Here is a 22,243-nt window from a genome sequence, read left to right as displayed (position 1 = left end):
ATCTCTACTTCAGTGTCATTTATATTTGATTTTGCATTTATCCTCTGACATTCATGTTCAAAACTAAAATTTGGTGGCTCAAAACAAAAGAAAACATAACTAGTTGTTTACTGACTTTTCTCTTTTCTTGGTGTTTCAATCTTTCCTTTTTTGGTCTTACTTCTTCGTAAATGATTTTTACAATATTACAATACATTCATTTATTAAAACTTGACAAATATTTTTACTTGTTTTGTACCTACTTTATCTTCATCTGATTCTTTCTCTAATGGTAACTTTCTCTGTCAACTTCTAACTTTCGTAGACTGTTTTGCTTTCAGTCCTACACATTGTTTAAATTTTGATGCCCCATTTTCTCGTTTGTGACATGGCTTGTTTCTCTGACAACTTTCCAATGTTTGACACCACTGATCAATCTTTTGTTACTCCGTATCGAAATATTTCTATGCCAAATCCACCATGTGCCAACAATCTCATTTTCAGATGTTCCTACTTCATCATTTCATCCCCCCAGTTCCATAACACCCCCGGATCCATTTTCCCCTTTATCGACTGACTCCGACAGAAAACCCTCTTTTTCTCCCATACAATACCCTATACCTCCCCATCCACATCTGTTTACTTCTTCTCCATTACAACAAATTAATGCTCTGGACACCTCACTGAATATCCAGTGGCTGAAATTAGTCCCAAGACTTATGTAATATCATTTACTTGATATATTGTATTGAAAATTGTCAATTTATTCTTATAATTGCACTTCAATACAGAACAATAATGAAATCTATAGCATATATAATCATCCTGGTCCAGTCATTTCCTCTCCTCTATCCCTTTCAGCCACTTAACCCTTGATCTTCCTCTTGGTTGTTTTCCTTGTAGATCCAGCTCTGTGAGCTTGCATCCGGGAGATAGTAGGTTCGAAACCCACTATCGGCAGCCCTGAAAATGGTTTTCCGTGGTTTCCCATTTTTTTTTTTTTTTTTTTTTTTTGCTACTTGCTTTACGTCGCACCGACACAGATAGGTCTTATGGCGACGATGGGACAGGGAAGGGCTAGGAGTGGGAAGGAAGCGGCCGTGGCCTTAATTAAGGTACAGCCCCAGCATTTGCCTGGTGTGAAAATGGGAAACCACGGAAAACCATTTTCATGGCTGCCGACAGTGGGATACGAACCTACTATCTCCCGAATACTGGATACTGGCCGCAATTAAGCGACTGGTTTCCCATTTTCACACCAGGCAAATGCTGGGGCTGTACCTTAATTAAGGCCACGGCCGCTTCCTTCCAACTCCTAGGCCTTTCCTATCCCATCATCGCCATAAGACCTATCTGTGTCGGTGTGACGTAAAGCCCCTAGCAAAAAAAAAAAAAAAAAAAGATCCAGCTCTTGTATCTTCCTGGGTATTCTATTCTGGCATTTTCTTCATGTGTCCATACCATCAGAATCTTGTTATCTCTATTGGTTTTTCCAACCATTTTAACATTACACCAACTTGATTAGGTCTTTTGGCTGTGGGATATGAAAGAGCTAGGACTAACAAGGAAGCCCCCATCATTTGCCTGATGTGAAAAAACCAGCATGTCAAATTTTCCTTCTTTGAGATTGTATTTGGCATGAAAATTAACAAGACCCCAATTTGAAACAAAAAGAATCATTGAAAAGATAGGTCACTGAATTACCCTTCGCTTGTTATTCCCATCATTAAGCAATGATCCAACAACTGGATTATTTCCCTTGCATTGAAAAAGGTCATGAAACATTATCCGACTTATCATACCACTTTATTGTGATACCAGTGGTACAATTACTTCCAATAATATTAGTGATATTTTACAAATATTAAAGCTCTTTAGACTTGTTGATATTAGTGACATTTTCAGTGAAGCATTCATCATTTGCACTCTGATTTATTTGTGTGATAAAGTATGTTGTCCGTGGCATCGTACTTTGGCTAAAGAAACTTACAAAAAATATATTACACATGTTATGAATAAAACACTCACAATAGAATTAACTCCACTACTTTCTAATCATTCTGTTGAATGTTAGGCTTCCCTTTTTTATGTTTAAAGTCTTAAATTTTTATCAATAATTTACACTCCATCTCTATTGTTATTTTTTAAACTTAGAAGAAAAGTATTAAAGCTAAATAATATATTTAAACTTTTAATTGGGAAATATAATTTCATATCTGACACCTGGCTATGAACTGAAATATTTAAAAAGAAAAGTTTGGCTATTAATCATACAATAAAAGATATATGATTATAGTGTCCCAAGTTTTCTTCAGGTTAGTAATGTCTTTAGGACAATTACCTTATTAAAATTCTGAACAAGGGTATGAATTACAAGCCAAAGTTATTATACACATACCTACTTACTGAAAAGGATATATTTCACTTCTGCTAAAAAGCTTTAGAATATCATTGTAGATAATTTCCTGTATGTTTGACATACATTTGATTTACAGTAGGCTCTCTGACTAAGCTCTGTTCTACTGGCTTTTGAAGTACAAAGTTAATTATATTCATCAGAGTTATTGTTGTGCCTATGTGGAATGTCTCAGTCTTTATATCAAATACATTGCATCTCATCCAGAGTGGCAGTGTGAAATATAATTACAACAAATAAAGACAGGAACAACTCCTTTTTGTACGTGAAGTACACAGATGTAATGGGGAAAGTTACAAATTCAACTTCTGTTCCTTTCAAATTTCCATCTTTTCTGTAGATAGACTTCTGTACAAGTAAATTCTTAGTTCACAGTAAATTTAAACTATACCAGTACTAAGAGACTGTTTATTGTACATCATTTAAACTACACTAGTGTTATAAAGAGAGAGTGTTTTTGGGTTTGTTTTTATATGTAGGGTAATCTCTCGAAACACTCAACTGATTTCAGTCATTCTTTCATCATTAGAGAGTTTTTTCTTGCATATTATTATATGAATAATTATGCTAGCTTATCAGAAGACATGTAGTTTAAAACTAGTACAGCAAGCCAGAAAAATTGTGAATCTAGATCTCTTCAAAGTGAATACACTGACTGAACAGTTAGTCATAATAACGAATGGAGCCCACCTGGTATCTGTTTTTGTTGCAAGCTTTATACAGTACATTCCAAAATAATCAGTGATCTGTTAGTTTTACAAACAAAAGGAGTATACATACATGATTTAGAATTAGTATTCCTATAAAAATGTTCATATGCATTTTCCAGAAAATTGCGTTTTTGTGTGTTAAAAGGAGCAGTTCAAACTTGGAACTCAGGGTGCTCGCATATCCAGCACATAGTCTGAAAAATTGTAGATGAAATGCGTGGTCCAATGTTTAAAAACCTCCAATGTCTTCACAAAGTAAACTATTCAGTAAGCAATAGAATTTAAGAACGATCAGTAATATATGCCACAATATGTATTTTTGAACTTTATCAGCTGCAAATGCTGGGCAAGGCAGAAACAGCAGAATAACACATCGTAGAGGTGCAAATGATGCAGTGGTCTGTGGGTGTTGCTCAGATCAAATGAGTGCATAATGAGGATGTATGAAGAATCTTCTGAATCATCACTATTGGTGAAAAACAGGAGAAGAGACAACTCTGCTGGTACAAGCTCATCAAGCTGAATGATGTTGCCTGTACAGAGAGCTCTTGCCACTGCAGAACAAAGGAGAGGCTGAAGACTTCCAAAGAACAAAATGGTGGCAAACAGATGAAACCACTTAAAGGAGATAGGACAACACTGTTGCTCAGCTACAGAAGTAGAGGGAATACTCTCTACGGATTAGAAGAGTGGCACTCAGGAGTGCACATACTGCGGGCACATATACGTCCAGGGAAAGAAGAAAGTATCACTATAGTTCTACAGTAAATTCAGCTCACTTGTGTTTGATTTAGGAGGTGAGGAGAAATGGGAGGTTTACCCCCTCCTACTTGTTTGGTGAGGTAGGTAAAAAGTGGGGCAAGGTATAGATATCCTCTCATTTCTCTCAGATGTCTGCTCAAAGGACTGTCATATACATGTCGCTTCTGCCAGCTATGCTCATATTAATAAGATTCACATACTGTTTGCATGTAGTGCCGAGGCACTGCTGTCATCGCACAGAAAAGTAGATGTGAGCTACTGTTGTTGAAATTCATATCAAAATGGAAAGAATTTAATGCATGCAGAGTGGTGGATAAATGCTAGTAATACATAAAGGCACATGTTAATATTGTCCTTCTTGCATTAAGTTACACTTGGATATTGTTCAGTTCTGTAATACAAAGTATTATATATGGCTCTTGGGGTTATGTGTAACTGACAGGTTATAGTAAAACTCAGATAGTGATAGTATAACTGATAGGATATAGTAAAACTTAGTGACTTTGGCTGTTTCAAGCCTGCAAAGTGCAATTTGTAGTTAAGTTGCACTGTGACAATGATTACAGGGCTAAAACCAACCTTGGTTGGAGAGGCTACTGTACATCATTTGGTCATCCTTCTAATTTCTAGAAGTTTGTCACGTATTAGACATTGGCCATCTTGTACTTTGAAGTATATCATATTATACACAAAACTGTAGTTTGTAATTTCAGTTCTTAAGGTCTATTGAGGAGTCTCTCTGTGTGCATGTGTTTTTTAACTCTTTCTATAACTTTATTTGTATGTGTTATGCTGCCAGTCCATCTCCAGAATTTGGAGATGACTCTGCGTGGGATCTGCCTATCCTTGAAATGGAAAGCAGATTACATCCAAGCAGGTTTGTATCTGGAGGAATAAGAGAATATTTCAAATGAATATAATTACATATAATTTGTTAGCTGTTTTGTAGAGAGATTAAATAACAGTAGAATTTTAGATTTATCATTAAAAGCTATCCAATATGATCATTATTTCAAGGGACCTGAATATTTGGTTATTAATAAAAAATTATGCATAACCCTCCAATAATGATGGCCTCATCAAAAATATAAATAGATAAACTAGGCCAGCCTCAAGTCATTGGAAAAAGACAAAATTGATCCTGCTGAGGAATCCATTTAACTCATTATCTTCTGAATCCAACTGCTATGACGTCGTGTGGATAGAAGTTTTATATTATTATCCGGGTTTCATACTACAGAAGTAGGCTTTAAGTACTCTGTTCTTTTATGACAGCATTCCTATCCTTACCAAATACAGTAGAGACAATACACGACACTTACGGATTTAGCCTTGCTAAAATGGGAGACAATTCGACGGTGGCGCTCCTAGTGACTTGACCTGAACAAATCGCGCTAAATTCAAATATCAATGGAGATGTATATACGGAAATGGATAAATAAATTACGTCTAGAAAGAAAGTGGTATTGAGATATTAACTTTGAAGTTGCTAAAGCAATTCTGGATAAATGAATGAAGAATTATTTAAAAGGTTATTATTTAAAGACTGAAATTAGACATATAAACAAGGTGTGAAATGGACAGCTGTGAAATGGCTTTATCTTTCATTTATGCATTACTTCTTTTAGCTTTAGCATACCTGCCTGAAATCTTACGGTTGGATTTGTCTTTTTCCTCATTTAAAAACATTGTTTCATCACATTAAGACATTTGTCAATAAAAATATCGGCACATTCCTTACACACATGATGCAGTGAATTAACATTTAATAGCAGGACAATTTTCCTCTTAACATGAAGCCTACTAACAGAAAGAAAATCTATAAAATCCCGGCTTTAATCTGAGAAGAGGGATAAAAGAAAGAAAAGTTTGAAAATGTTTTCGATAGTGATGCTTTGAGGAATATTTACGTACAATTAGAGTAAAAATGTAACATACCCTTGGCTGTATAGTCGAGGATTTTTAAAGTCGCTGGCCTGAAAATGATCTGAACAGATCTTATAATTCTTATATAAGCGTAACGTCCCTTCTTTCTTGTACACCTTATCCAAATCGCTTCTGTGACATTTCAAAACCCACAGATCACACCTACAACAACACATCGGTATTGAAGGTTAACTGCTGCACTATACAATAAAATATGCATATTATATTTTAAGCCCGTTAAAACATGGGTCGAGCAGGTCAGAAGATTATGAAGTACTATAAAAATCTCTGTCAGTGGAAGAATATATATGCAAACACGAGGGAACCTGAAGAACGACCGCGCATTTATCTCTACCTCGTAATTACTGCAGCCAAACACAGCACATACCTTTCCCCTCATGTTGAGAGGAGATATCAAGGAATGACACACGCTACTATTTAATTATGTCAACTGACTGAGAACGCATATATAACACCAAAAACTTCACACAAAAATACACGTGCTCTTATGACAGAATCAGTACCGTTCAGGTCTATCCGCTAGAGTGAGCTCCAATAGCTGTCCCTCGATATCTCGCTCAGTGTCGTGTATTGTCTCTACTGTATTTGTCCTTTCTTCTTCTTCTTCTTCTTCTTCTTCTTCTAAACCTTATCCAGGAAACTCCTGGGTTGGGCAGTGTATCATTGACCTCCATTCCTCTTCTTACACCTCCCTGGAGACACAAGAGATTCACATCACTTTTGGGGTACTCCTTAGCTCTTTGTCCTGATGCACTTTGATGCTTCATATAGACTATTATAATGGTGGGGTTGTTATACCCAGAGACTTTTATACCCAACTGTCAGGTTTCGGTGAGACTGTCCTTAATCTGGAACACAGTCACCTTTTGCAGCCAACCCCTAACCTGGAGAACAGGTGTTGCCTGCTGGATTTTGATGGCATTTCCTCCCATGGGATGTGGTGGACTGCTATCAAACTTGATGTATACTGCTACTAAATTTGATATAGGCTGAGATATAGTATAAATATAGCAAAATATTTGAAGGGTCAGTGGCATATAAGAATGTACAGCACGTCGATAATCAACGCAAGCCGGAAGACTAGCAATTAGGCAATATATATAAATTGTGATAGAAACGCAGAGTCCATAAAAAGGAAGCACGCAGCTAGTAAATAAGAACCACCCAGAGGGAGTGAAAAGGACAAGAAAAAGAAAATAATATATAAACAAGGCAATAAATATACAGTATATATTAACAATCAACAAGTGGAAACAATTTAACATCTGTGATAAGATACAAGACACCCAAAGCATATTGCCTAGGAATAGCAAGATAAGCCCGAGAAGCAAGCGAAAATATGCCACATTTACAATGTTTGAAGAATATATATGCTTCAAGAAGAGAATAAGAACCAGAAACATTAAAAGTACAATATAGTGAAATCAAAAGAAACTCCAATGTAAGATAAGGATAAAAATAAAGCAGAGGACAGGGAAATGGAAACAAGGATGAACTATGGGAAAGATTCCCTTCACCGGGGTAATATGTCGTAAAAGTCTCAGGTGCGTGGAATAGTAATTCGCTTCAAAAAGGCCGTGTGAATATGCAAATAACAGTTCTCATAGTCCTGGGTAAAATCCGTATTTAACAGAGAGAAGAGTGGAGTCTGTTAGCATGATGTCAACACTGGTGTAAGCTGGCAAGAATAAAGACAAAGTAGAGGCCACATAGCCTAATAAATACAAAGTTGAAGTAAATAGTTCATAGTTCTTGCCCACCAAAGAAACAGCAGATGTAATGCAGATATACGGTGCTCCACAGACTCAATTTGTGAGGAGTGGGGCCCATGATTATAGAGGAGCAAGGAAAAGTCCAGAAGTTTACAAGAATAAATGCCAGCATATTCGAGAAACACCACGTCACAATCACGTGTCCACAGAGATGTGTAGCAGCACGCAAGGCGATAGGCGGCGAATGTCGCAACGTCAGGAGATGACATCGCGGTCACATATTGAGGAGAGCTAGAAAGCAGTAGGCGGACGTAGCAGTATAGAGAGACGATGGCGACGAAGAGGTCGAAGAAAATACAGCAGGCAAAGGTAGAATAAAGTGCAGAGTAAGTAGTGGAGATCATTACAGGGAGAACTGGAGAACAGCATGTAACTAAAGGGGCTCCTCAACCTGAAGCTGTTGGCACCTTTAGAGTGTTGGGTTATCAACCACTGCTCAACAATTGCTGTTGAGTCACTGGCTGTACAGCCTATTCCAACTCGTAGCTGGTTACTCTGGCCAGACTGCATCCAGTCCTCAATGACCACAGGAAATATGAGATTTCTGACTCTATGTAAAGTTTGGGTGTTTGGTAAGAGGAGAAAAGACCCTTGAAAGGTGGGAAAATGGAGCACATCCTAGGCAGGGACAGAACTATATGATGTGTAGACCAGCAAAATGTCCTTGTTCCATTCTAGATCAAGTTGCTTTATGCTGCCCTTAATCTTATCCATCCATTCCAACATAATTTGGGTCTTCTCTTGCTTCTCTTTCAATTTGTTATTCCTTTTCTTCTTCATCTACTCTATACGTCCAAACTAATTAAGTGTATTTCTCTCTACTTCATCACTCAATGTTTACACCTTTATTTCTTCTCGCATGTCTCCATATATTGTCTGAATGAATGACTGAATGCTTAATGTACTGGCCTTCAGTTTAGAGGGCCCCTGGTTCAATTTCTGATCGGGGAAAGGATTTGACCTACATATGGTTAATTCCTACGGCTGAGGGAATGGGTATCTCTGTTTGTCTTAATACACTCCTTTTAATCTACATATAACTCACCACTCAATAACTACCATAGTGACAAGTAATAGTGAATACATTGCTCCATGTAGGTTTGGCACCAGGAATGGCATCTGGCCATAAATCTGGGCCAAATCCTCAAGCACCTACTTCAATAAATTGAGAAAAAGGCCAAAAAAAGAAGGTGCTGCCTTTATATCTCAACCTATCTCTTCTTGTCATCTGTAACATATGTCCCAAAAGTTTCATTTCTTCTATTATCTGATCTTCATAATTCTTTGTCTTTGACCAGATTTTGGTTGCATATGATATAATCATATTTACTCTGTGTGTGTTCTTTTTTTCATACCCAGAGGCGTTAGGTTCAATTCCCAGCTTCTCTAAGGATATTAAGTCTGGACCACAGTGTAGGATAGACTGATATGGAAGCAGTCTCGATATTTGTCACCATAATGTACCTTAGTTCAACAGTTCACTGCAAGGCACAGTGCAAACTGCAGGCTAAGAGAATAGGCCATGAGGAAAAGTATAGAACGACATTGCTTTTAAAAACATTTAAATGCATATTGTAATGATTGGTATACTAAGCATGTTAGGAATTCTGGAAAGTGGCTACAAATCCTGAGACATAATAACTTAGGCATTCTACAACTTAAGCCATGCTATGATCATTTTCAATTACGTCGTAGCATTCCCGTGATTCTTGATTGATTAAACTGTTGAGTTTCTTCTTAAGATCAGCAACAGCAGTATTGTCCTCATAAGTGAAAGTGTTTTTGAAATCTTACAATGTTACACATGATTTTTCTTCAGAAACTCATATTTCACAGTTCCCAAATTTAGGTGATTTTAGTAGACTGTACACAGAAAGCATTTTATATAATTGCAAATATGTTGGCATTGTTGGATGATCATTTTGTCCACTGACAACTCTAATAATTTAAAAAAACTCTAATAATCCAAAAAACTTCTAATGAATCATGGTTAAAATCACAGGAGTGAAAAAAATATTCTGCCAGAGTGATTGTTGACATAAGTTTTACTCTTAACCTCTATACAGTGTTTCATGTCAAAAAATTATCTTCACATTTTCTTCCTGTAGAAAGTTCATTTTTGCAAGAATTAAGCCATGCTAGTACTTTCTCTAAAGTATCAAAATCTGGGATGTTCATTCTTATCTCTTCTGTTGAAAATTTTCTATTTAATGCATCAAATACATTTTTCATCATTAAAGAATTCAGTTGTTCCTTCAGCTTCTTACAACTCGATGTACAGTATTTCTTGTGGTCCACTAGCGGTTGCATTACTAAATAGTTGAGACATGTACTTTACTCCCATTTTCTCACCAGGCGAATAAGGACAAATATGCAAAGAAGTTAGTTTGGGACAAACAAAGAGGGTGTTGTGTATCAGCCACAAACATATTCTCATAATTTGTCCATTTTACATGCGTTCCATTGATGACAACTAGGTTTTTTATGTAGCAGCCTTCTTTTTTTTCTGTTTTTCTGCTTTTGAATTGTAGTGGTGCATCAGAAAAATGTACACCTTTCTGTTATCCTGTAGTGGATGTTGGAAGAAATTACTTGGGAATTCAGTTTTCTCAGACACACCTGGCTCTTTCCATACACTGCGATTGGTTGTAGTTCCTTCAGTAACAATTCCATCGACAATAGCTCTTGCATTAGAAGTGAAATAGCCTGCAGTATAAGCTGCATAAGTACTATTGCTCAAGTTGGACTGCAGGAACCAAAAGCAGCAATAGGCTGTGCACGAGAGTCAGTAAAAGCTTGAAACATAAACACTAGAGTATGATATGTCATTTCATTGTTGTGTTTAGCTTGTTCTCCATTGTCAAACACTATATGTCACTGTTTGAGAATTAATAGAAATGCTTTTACAAACTTGCATTTCATCTAATAAAAGAATACCCTGCTTTTCATGTCCTCTTTTCTTTTCAATTTTAAGTTAGAGAGCTTTGAAAATACTTTGATCAAAGCCACATCCTGTGTTAACAAGTGACAAATATTTTTGTATTGTTTTCACATATGGCAATGGAAAAATAGCATTATCCTTCAAGAAGTTAGGCCATCCTTTGGGACTTCTAATGTGTAGTAGCAAACTCAAAAGTAACCATTCCCCAGTACAGCAGTGACTTGATTTTGCAGTACTGGCCTCAATACATTTCTTAATCATTAGCTCAGAAGGAAGAGGCATATTTGAATAATCAAAATACTCACTTTTTTCAGTTTACTTGAATAAATCCTTCCTTTACTTTTAATTTATTTATGATGGAATTTCTATATTTCGGAGTTCATCTTTGGGTTTTTGATTTTTAATGGCCTCCTCCAGAAGTGACATATATGTCTTTCTAGAAAGACGAAAACGTTCAATCCTTTGTTTTCTCTGTTTGTCTCTTTTCATAAATTCTTAATGTAATCTCCATAGTCGTACAATTAGAACATAAGCCATCTTCAGCCAATAATTTCCATTTTTAATGCCTTCAGACACTGAGAAGATTGATCTTACCACATTCTAGTTTTATATTAAGAAACCGATTTCTGGGTGGCCCACGGGTGCAAAGTTCCTTAGTTTTTCTTTTTCACCCAGCCAAATCATTGAGATCTTGAAGATCTTTGAGACATTGCAATTCATTCTTAAATTGAATCAGGTCCACATTATTATGCAAAATATTTACTTTAATTCTTTCATCCTCGAACAGACTTAACTGTTTAGTACCGAAAAGTAGTCCTCGTTGGTAAATCCATTTTTAAAAAATGTCACATATTTATTAAATTCTGTTTTATTTTCCCTATAATTGCAGTTTTTTGAATGCAATGATATCATTTCAAGAGAGAAAAATAAGTCTTTAAGAAAATAAACGGCAAATTGGTAGATGACACTTGTAGCAGTTGCTCCATTTGATCTATTTTATTTTATTCCCCTTTATTGGTAGAAGGCAATAATGTCCCCTTCTTCTTAGCAGGTGGTTTTCTTCTGTTTGTAATGAGCGAGTTAGCTGTGCGGTTAGGGGCATGCAGCTGTGAGCTTGCATTCGAGAGATAGTGGATTCGAACTCCACTGTCAGCAACCCTGAAGATGGTTTTCTGTGGTTTTCTTCTTTTACACCAGGCAATGCTGGGGCTGTACCTTCATTAAGGCCACAGCCACTTCCTTCCCACTCTTAACCCTGTCCTATCCAATTGTTGCCATAAGACCTATCTGTGTCAGTGCGACATAAAGCAACTTGTGAAAAAAAAAAAATCTTCAGTTTGTTTCCCTTTTAGAAAGATGGCTGGGACATCCAGGAAATATAGCTGGAATAGCATCTGAGTCTATTTGGCACATGTTTGAATTTGCATAATTAGGGCACTTTCAGATTTTGCTGCCTACTCTTTTAATACCAAATTCAGGGGGAAATATAATTTGCAAACATGGTGTTTATTGGAGAGAGCTCTGTCCTTCCTGGGAATAGCTTTTTACCACTTGAGTAACAATTCTTTATCTGAATGGGCTTTAAACAATGAAATATTTTTCCCCTCCTCCCCTTGTGATTTATAACCTGTTTTACAATTTCGCGCAAAACATTTTCTCCATATTATCCTGAGAAGAAAGTTACGTTCTCTGTTGAAGATGGCTGTCCTATTAGAAATACTAAGATAATAAATTATTATTCAAAGTACTCGCAAAAAGAAGTCTGTGTAGCAGGATGGGTGCATGAAACACACACATTATGTCAACACACTCCATTACACATCCGCTGGCTATGAGTGGCCTGCAGTTAGAAATGTCATCTAGCGAATTTTTGCAGAACTAGGTACATTATCAGAACGCACTTGTCTGGTGGAAGAGGGGGCTTGCTTCCTCACCAAGTCTTTCTTACACTGTGGTCTGGACTGAAAGCTGGAATGGGGCTCATGCAGTCTTGGGAGACCAACGAAGGATCTATCTGATATTAGAGGCAATGGACCTGGTCAAGAAAGCCAAGCAATCTAACTGAGGATACTGTTACACTGATCAAATCACACTCCAATATTTAGTGACCATTTGGCGGGCAGCAGTCAAAAAGCAAGCTTGTAGTTTAACATGATTGTTGATTTTGAGATCAAAGCCATGGCACCTTCAGTTTTACATGGAATCCAAACCTCAAGAATACTACTTCCATTTTAAAAGTCTGACAGCTTTGGCCAGGTTTCAAAACGAAGGAAGTGGCCGTGGCCTTAATTAAAGTACAACCCCAGCATTTGCCTGGTGTGAAAATGGGAAACCACGGAAAACCATTTTCAGGGCTGCTGACAGTGGGGTTCAAACCTACTATCTCCCGAATACTGGATACTGGCCGCACTTGAGACGTTAGTTGAAGCCAGTGACTGTGCCACTCGGCTATCGCCCCTCCTCTCTAGCAGCAGTCAGCTTGGCAGACCCAAGTTCTTCACGAGCATTCACCGAGTTTTATATACAGAAAAGACGACGACGATCGCCTTACTTATAATTTTTAAGTTGTGATTTAGAATGAAGTAATTCATGTTATCATTGGTATGTATGATGTTATTGCATTATTGACTGCGTCAGCTAGAGATTGAATGCATGTCTGTTCTTATCTGCACTTTATCACACCACAATAGGACTTTTCATAAAGAAGTGATTTTCCCATGTTGAATACCTGCACATTATGGTAGAACATTCCTTGTGAACAAAATCATAAGCCGCTTCAATTGATTGGAGTGTTACAATCGTGAAACAGGACCAAACTGAAGCTATGTGGACTGCCCAGCAAACAGCAGTGACAGATTTGCATCATGCCTTGGAGTTCATTTTCAGTAGTACTGCTCAGAGAGATGACATATAGTCTTGTAGTGTGTTGTACTATCTTCAACAGGGTTTTAATGTAAGCTTTTGAAATGTAACTTAATTGCAACACCCAAATAGTTGTATTATGTTCTTTATTAAATAAAAAAAGAGGTGAAGGTAAAGTAAATTATTTTGCATTATTCCACTGAGAAGTTTAAATGAAGTGATGGTATACCTTTTAACTTACTCAAACCAACACGAATTGCTTGCACAAAATTATGTGCTAACAATAGAATGTTCTTTTTGCAGAACATTTCACACTGTGATGTTTTTGACATATGGATGGGGCAATCATCAACACTATGGTTTGAGGTGGTATTAGTATATGTGACTGATACATTAGATGTTGAGTTACCTAAAAATCCATTAAACAATTCAAAGTGCACTATGAGGACGTTTTCCTGTAAATTAGGGGATAAATGGAGAAAAGCAGATGGACATCACAAAGGTTTTTTTAAAAGATAATACATCATGGTTACAACACAAATTAATATTTACTGATACTGTAGTGCAATCTGTACCTGGTCCTTCTAGTCCTGCAACAGGTCTAATCAGATCCGGCAGGCCAGAGAAGGTGTTCAAAGATTGGTCTCCGAAAGTGCAAACACAAAGTATGTTAAGTTCTAGCCTAAATAGATTATAATGTTATAGTTTTCTCCAGAATATATCGCTTTGAGCATAGTTAGGTACATACGATTCATAGTTGTTAGCAGTCACCTGAATGCATATGTTTGTTTCCTTGTGTATGTAAATGTTTATATTGCACATGCATGATCTAAATAGTATTAACTAAAGTGTACGTTTCGTGCATATACGTTTATATTACTTAATAATGCAGCAAGACCTCATAAACCTAAATACAGATCCACCAGAGAATAAAGTTCCCAGAGATATAAAAAATTACACACTGTGCATCGCCCTTATTGACGATGAATGCAGCTTCTGTTACACCACTGCTATCTTAAGAGCCCCATACACCATGGTGCAAGAGGCAGTTATACACAGTTGCTCCAGATGATCTGGATCTGGCATAGAAAGAAAGACTTCAACCCAAGATGACTAATTTCACATCAGCCAGGTTCTAAGAGATTGTCATACAACTGTAATTGAAGCTTAAAATAGTCTATGATGCCTTAAAGAACAAAATCTTTAAATCACGGCAAATTGCTCCATGATCAGGTCTGACCGAGCTGTCCATCTTCAGTTCACTAATTAGCATGCTGAATGGATAAGCACAGCAGTGGAACAGTGTTTTGTTCTCTGACAAATATAGGTTATCTCTGAAATCTCCAGATCATAGAAATAGTCTGGAGAGAGGTATGTTTTCCAGAAGGATGCTATTTGACAGAGGCTGCATCATGGTCTGGGTTGACATCTCCATGGAGGCCTGAAAATAATTGGTGATTGAGAATGATATCCTCAATGCTCACTGCTACATCAGCAAGAATTTTGCCGATCATGACGTTGTGCCCTTTGCTCCATTTATTGGAGATTAGCTGTAGTACCCATCATTGACGGGACAGTCGCTTAGCATTTGCATGATTACATTTTGTTTGCCCCCCATAATGTTCCCCAGATTACCTCTCAGTGGCTTGTCATGAGGTACTCTCTTCCTTGCTCTCTGTGGCCCTTTGCAGTTTTTTTATTTTTTTAAATATTTTTTTTATTATTGCTCACCTTAATTTGATCTCTCTTTTGGTAAAAAGGAGAGCCAAGTATCGAGATAATATTCATAGGATACTGACAAGTATACAAAGCCTTTAAAACGTTGCTGGGATGATCTCCACAGCAACTCTCTTTACAGTTTATAGAGCTAGTTATCGGTTCTTGGACTTCCATTATATCAGGAAAAAGTATACAACAAATATTTTCCAAGAGCTATTTCTCTGTAAAACCAACCATAAGAGAGATACATAGTTTTATTCATTAGGCCCCTTCTGAAGCATCCACTCTTTATGAAATTTTTTGACAATTTATAGCTAAGATCCTACTTGACGTTTAAATTGGAATACCAAGTTTTATTAAAATCCACCCATCTACTTTCCCGTGATGCTGTAAGACACAGACAAATATTCAACTGAACTCAACATAGATCATTACAATTATGGCACTATTCTTGTCAGAATACAATATTAATCAACAGGAATGTCACGTTTTAAAACAATGCTATCATATGAAATGCTCGATCAAATGAAAAACTGTACAGTTTCTCACTTTTCACAAACAGTACAATGCTGGTGTTCTGATAGTGCCAAGTTCCAGAGCTGGAATGACCAGGCTACAGGCAGCTGTAGCAGTTTCTGTTAAGTGTGCACATTGCTCATTCGATCAGCTACTCGGAGCATGGATCGAATAGCTGGAATACTATGATGAACCAGTGTGTTTTGACCAGTAGTTATCAGAAAATGTATGAACCAGAGAAATAACATGCTGTAAAAGAAATTTAACTCCCCCACTACTTTCTGCCAATATTCAGGAGGGCTGTTTTACTCAGGACGCAACAGTAATCCCATCTGTCGGACATGAGTGACAGAAGAGACAAAGCACATCGCAACAAACAATGGTCAATGTAAGGTCTTTGTTAATCAATTTTTTTTTTAATGGGCTTTCAATATTGTAGGCCTTCACATTTAGTTTTATTCTGACTCTATGTTATTAGGGCATCTAATATAAAGGGAGTCCTTTCTCCTCCTTTCATAACTCTGTCTTATTCTTCAAGTGATTGTTTTTAAACAATTATTTCTAATTTTTTAAAATCATCTTCACAAATTTCCTTGTTGATATAGGCTGATGACCATGCAGTTTTACACCTTAAGGCTATCATGACCGGGCGAGTTGGCCGTGCGCGTAGAGGCACGCGGCTGTGAACTTGCATCCAGAAGACCGTGGGTTCGAGCCCCACTGTCGGCAGCCCTGAAGATGGTTTTCCATGGTTTTCCATTTTCACACCAGGCAAATGCTGGGGCTGTACCTTAATTAAGTCCACGGCTGCTTCCTTCCAACTCCTAGGCCTTTCCTATCCCATCGTCGCCATAAGACCTATCTGTGTCGGTGCGACGTAAAGCAACAAGCAGAAGGCTATCATGAGAAAAACCACCACCATCACCAGTTAACATGATTGAACAATATTTCCATACTAGCGACGCTTGGTGCTGATAAGTAACGAAAGTCTAAAATTCATTAATTCTATTATCGTAGTCGATATGGTAAAACTGTATGAGACATACATGATCAGAAATTGTATCCTCTATAACTTTTGTTATGTAGTGTCTTTGAGCAATAATAATAATAATAATAATAATAATAATAATAATAATAATAATAATAATAATAATAATAATAATAATAATAATAATAATGTAGGTATTAAAAATTAAGTTTTAGGCCTTCCCCTAAACTCCTATTTCATCCAGAATACATACAATTATTTATCTCCTAGACTATAGTGCTTTATTCCCACACTTAACATACTGATAATCATTAAATTCTGTTCTGCTATTTTCTCATGATGCACGTACATACAAACAGACTCAGAGAGAGATGACACAAAATTAAAAAGTGCATTTCCTTGTTATTATGGACACAATAATCATCATCATCATCATCTGATACGGAAACAACTGGTACAGAAATGTCATTCTTCTTTAATTCTGAGCAATGTACAGACAAAACTCTTATTTTATATATAGACTAGCAAGATAGCCGCCCTGTGCTACAGGTTTAAACTGAAAGTTATTATTCAAAGTTTTGCATTCTGGAGAGTCCACTGTCAGCTGAGACTGTAAAATATGCCCTCAGTTTGTACGTCAAACCGTTTTGGGGAATGATTATTTATTTACTGATCTAACACTCATTTAAACCCCATATGGAAGAATTTGAATGTTTTAAACCCTATCTTATTTAACTTCCAGGATGTAAAAGTGACCAACCTGTGAAATTTTTATTTTGTGCATCGAACAGTAATGGAGGAATGAATACTTTATTAAGGGGTGAATGTTTTTAAATATTTATTAACATCTAGGGTATAGAAGACCACCCTTCAAAAATAAAATAAGTTTGTGCCTGAAACTGTTTCGGAAGAATGGATATTGTGCTTTTGAGTGTCAACCACCACCTAAGCCCCTTAGGGAAAAAATATTTTTAAGTATGTGATATTTTACACCTAGGACATAAAAGAAGACCCTTTTCGTAAAATTACAACTTAATACCAATATAAATGGTCCATTATTGGACATTATAAATTTTCCAGCTAACTCATTCCTGGTTGCCAGCGTTTCGCCCCCACGTGCTAGGCTGGGCTCATCAGTTGGTACCTGGCACACCCACCAAGACGCATGGCTAGTGCATACCGTGGAGGCCACTGCGTAGGCTAATTGTAGCCATTGGCAGTGCCAATGCACTTTGAGAGACTTTGTCTCACCACCAAAATGTGATGCCTGCTTGGCCATCAGATGATACAGATGTTGATTCCCATAGGGAATCGGAAATATTTGCTCTGAATGAGTAAATTTATAACACCAATATAAATGGTCCGTTATTGGACATCATAAATTTTCCAGCTAACTCATTCCTGGTTGCTAGCGTTTTGCCCCCGTGTGCAAGGCTGGGCTCATCAGTTGGTGGTGCCACATAATTCCCCTCCCATTGGCTAGGTCAGTGACATGCTGTGTTTTATTTTGAGTGCTCCTCTTAGTGGTGGTGGTGTTGTTGTTATTTTCCTCATATTACAATTCAACCATGCAAGGATTCTTAATGAGCATCTTATGGGCTGCCTATTATACCGGTAATTTTCGTTATTTCATTTTCACTTACTTCAACTCTTTTGGAACAGTACATTTGAGTTCATTTAGATTAATCTACCATTATCATTGTTATTATTATCATAATTTGAATTGTCTTTGAAACTTATTAGTTTTATGTTATATGATTTATGTTTATGTGAACGGCTTTCGTGGAATTTGATTTGTAGTTGTTTTTTTTTTAAGGGAGAGTTTAATGAGCTTTTTTTAATGGGTTGGTTAGTTTTCCTTTAAATTTCTGTGATGTAATTCACGTTTACGTGAACGGCCTTCGTGGAACTATATTCGTAGTTGTTATTATCATCATCATAATCATTTTTTGGGGGATTAAATTTATATTAATGATTTGATTGAGCAATTTATGAAATGAATTAAAATGTATCTTGTAAGGCATAATTTTTAGTGATAAATGAAAATCCTACTAAAATGCCTGGAGTGGCCAAGATGCTGTGTAAATTCAGAGAATTTACGACAGATAGGAATATCCTAACCCACATTCTAGATTTTTAAGTCAGTGTAACCTCCAGTGGGAATGCAAAAAGTGTGGAATGTTGTTCAGAAGTGAAGTATTGCAAATAGGCGTGAGTTTTTTAGATGTGTGTGTGCACTGAGGTTGGCTTGGTTAGCATTTTAAAATTTTTAGATCTGTGTTGATATCTGTTAAGTGGTGAGAGTTGTTATGTATGTGTTCACCGAATGCTGAGTGTCTGTTGTCTCTAATTGCATGTTTTTGTTCTTTGAACCTGGTGTGAAAATTACATTTTGTCTGGCTGATGTACGTAGCATTAAAATTTGGTTCGTGGCATTTGAGTTCATAAATTCCTGATCTAGAAAATCTGTCTTTTTTATTCAGATTACATTTAGCAGTTTGTTTCTGTAATGTGTTTTGTTCTGAATGCTATTGTAAATCCTTCCTTTTTTGAACACATTAGCTATTTTGTACGTATTTTTATTTACAAAATTAAGAACCACATATTTATTGTTTTTGTGTAGGGTTTTGTTTTTCTTTTCTTTTTTAATAGCTTATCTGCTGTGTTGGGAAGATGGTTGTTTTCTACTGAAATTTGTTTTGTTATTTGTATTTTTTGTTAAAATCATTTTTGCTCATTGGTATATTGCTTATTGATCTGTTTATCATTGTGTTCAGTCCTGCTAACTTGTGCGAGGTTGGGCGATTAGAATTGTTGAACTGCTAAGGTCTTTACATACTCCAGGGTTTTGGAATTTCATCCCGCAGGATTTCTGTAACAGCTGGAAACCAACAACTTGAAGCTGAAGCATTTCAAACAGCCTTAAATGTCACCAACCTCAGCCCATAAATTGCTCTATTAAATCATTAATATAAATTTAATCTCCACCGGGTGAGTTGGTCGTGCGCGTAGAGGCGCGCGGCTGTGAGCTTGCATCCGGGAGGTAGTAGGTTCGAATCCCACTATCGGCAGCCCTGAAGATGGTTTTCCGTGGTTTCCCATTTTCACACCAGGCAAATGCTGGGGCTGTACCTTGATTAAGGCCACGGCCGCTTCCTTCCAACTCCTAGGCCTTTCCTATCCCATCGTCGCCATAAGACCTATCTGTGTCGGTGCGACGTAAAGCCCCTAGCAAAAAAAAAAAATTTAATCTCCCCACCAAAAAGATGATGATGATGATGATGATAAAAACTATGAATATAATACCACAAAAATCATTCACGTAAACATAAATTACATAATGGAAAATTTAAGGACAACTGGCCAACCCGCTTTTAAAGCTCGTTAGACTATCCCTAAATGGTTATCGAAGACAATTCAAATTATGAGAATAATAATAGTAGTAGATTAATATAAATGAACTCAAATGAACTATTCCAAAAGAGCTGAAGTAAGCAAAAATGAAATAATGAAAATTACCAGTATAATAGGCAGTTCATTATATGCTCGTTGAAAATCCTTGCATAGTTTACAAAAATAATTGTAATACGAGGAAAATAACAATAATGACAATGGTAATCCTGAGGGGAGCACTAAAAATAAAACACCAAAAAGTAAAACACAGCGTGTCATTGACCTAGCCAAGGGGAGGGTTGTGACGTGGGAGAAGATCAACAGACTGCAGCTATTTGGACCGACGCCATTGACAGAGGAACAGTTTTTCAAATATCTTGCAGTAAATGCTAGAGTAGAGACAAAGGAGGGCATCATTAAGATGAGTTCCAGATTTCAAGTTCCTAAGTATTTAAGAAGAAATAAACATACTTGCTTCTAAATATTTGAATCAATACTGAAAAGTTTATTTTGTATATTGAGTATATAGTAAAGGTGTTGTTTAGGTACAATTTCTAGTCCTTTCTCTCTTAGAGGTTGTGGCTTCGAGACTCGCTCGAGTCCATTCGCTCCACAGTAAAGGACAGAAGGGTGCGTTATGGCAATGATTTGGTAGAATGTGATAATGTTCTTTCAAGAATTAAACATGACATTCTATTTTAGTTAAGTTGTTTCTTTTTCAGGTGTAATACTGTTTCCTCTTTCAGGTAGTTCATAAATGTATTTACTCAAAGTTAGTTTCAGCAGACTAAAGAGACTAACAGTTATAAATAAACTGAATCAAAACCAAAAAGAGATGGCTTCAGATATTACAAAGGGAAAAGTGCATTTTATTCACAGTAGACACGTGCTCAGGCAGGTAATAGGCTCGCCAATGGCCATTCGTGAAAGACTTAAGCTCACATAGCCTGCCTGCGGTCTCAGTGGGCTTGTCCTTAAGAGTTCACTGCTCTGCCTGTCTTTAAAGCTTGCACAGCCTGCCTTTTTCTTTCTTTCATCTGTAGATCTATTATTATACCATCAACACATTATTTTGCATGACAAAGTAGTTTAAATATTTTTTCATAATAATAATAATAATAATAATAATAATAATAATAATAATAATAATAATAATAATAATAATAATAATAATAATAATAATAATAATAATAATAAATAGTATTTATTGCTATTATTATTACATATTAGTTCTGAGTTTAGAATTTCTACTTCCAAATCCATGTCCCTCAGTAACTGAAAAATAAATATAACACATTAAGAAGTAGTAAAACCTAGTTATATTGGAATATTGATAACCCTTTTACATTTTTGTAATGCGGCAATAATAATAATAATAATAATAATAATAATAATAATAATAATAATGATAATAATAATGGTGATAATAATTGTTTAATATCCTTGAACTACTAAGGTGTTTACATACTCCAGGGTGTTGGACTTTCATCTCAGAGGATTTCTGTAACTGCTGAAAATCAATGACATAAAGCTGAAGCATTTCAAACAACCTTAAATGTCGCCAACCTCAGCCGGGTTCAAACCAACGAGCTTGGGAACAGAATCCCAGGATAATGCAGCTTGTTGTTCTAATGTAAAGTACATAGCACACCTTCCATTTACTTCATGTTACTCTGAAGAAAAATCAGATTGTTTATGCAGCAGGATGTAGTTGAGTTCATCTTGTATTCATTACAAACCCTGCTTGGCTGAAGGTTCCCTCACTCACTGTACTAGTTCCTGCAGATCAGTTTCTAGACAAAAAATTTTAAAAATTATAACTTGTTGGCAATATACATATGTAGTAAAAAATAACTGAAGTATGGAGTGTGTGAATTTTTATGTCCCTGTAGCTATTGTTTTTTATTTCCAGAGCACGCATGGAAACCCTTGATATGGATGCCCAGAGACGAGAACTTCTAGCATCCCAAGCTCATGAGAATGTACTGCGTGAACGTCACTTGCTCAGTGCCTGGCATAATGCTTTGCAGTCTGGTGTGAATAAGAATATGAACAGTAACAACAATAACAACAAAAATAACAACAAACTCAACTATTTTCCACGGCAAGAAAAAGCATCTTCAATAGAGCAGTATTCTCGTGGATTAAGGAATGGGTAAGAGTCGCAACAAATGATTTTTGTATAAATTTTCTAAACTAACTAGTACTGTAGTACCTCTGTTGTAACTCCATTAGAAT

General features: G+C 36.5%; 1 protein-coding gene across 6 annotated transcripts in view; it reads left to right on the top strand.

Moving 5' to 3' along the window:
- LOC136871886 (myosin-IIIb) overlaps positions 1-22,243 on the top strand; it is a 320,961-nt gene that overhangs the window by 281,940 nt on the left and 16,778 nt on the right. For all 6 annotated transcript variants that reach the window (XM_067145555.2, XM_067145558.2, XM_067145554.2 and 3 more), the window contains exon 25: positions 21,918-22,160. In XM_067145555.2, coding sequence (XP_067001656.2) covers positions 21,918-22,160 — 243 coding nt within the window. The remainder of the gene's footprint in view (positions 1-21,917; positions 22,161-22,243) is intronic.

This window comes from Anabrus simplex, chromosome 4 (genome assembly GCF_040414725.1).
Source record: "Anabrus simplex isolate iqAnaSimp1 chromosome 4, ASM4041472v1, whole genome shotgun sequence".
Classification (NCBI taxonomy): Eukaryota; Metazoa; Arthropoda; class Insecta; order Orthoptera; family Tettigoniidae; genus Anabrus; species Anabrus simplex.
Note: the sequence above shows the minus strand (reverse complement) of the source record. Positions and strands in the feature narration are given on the sequence as shown.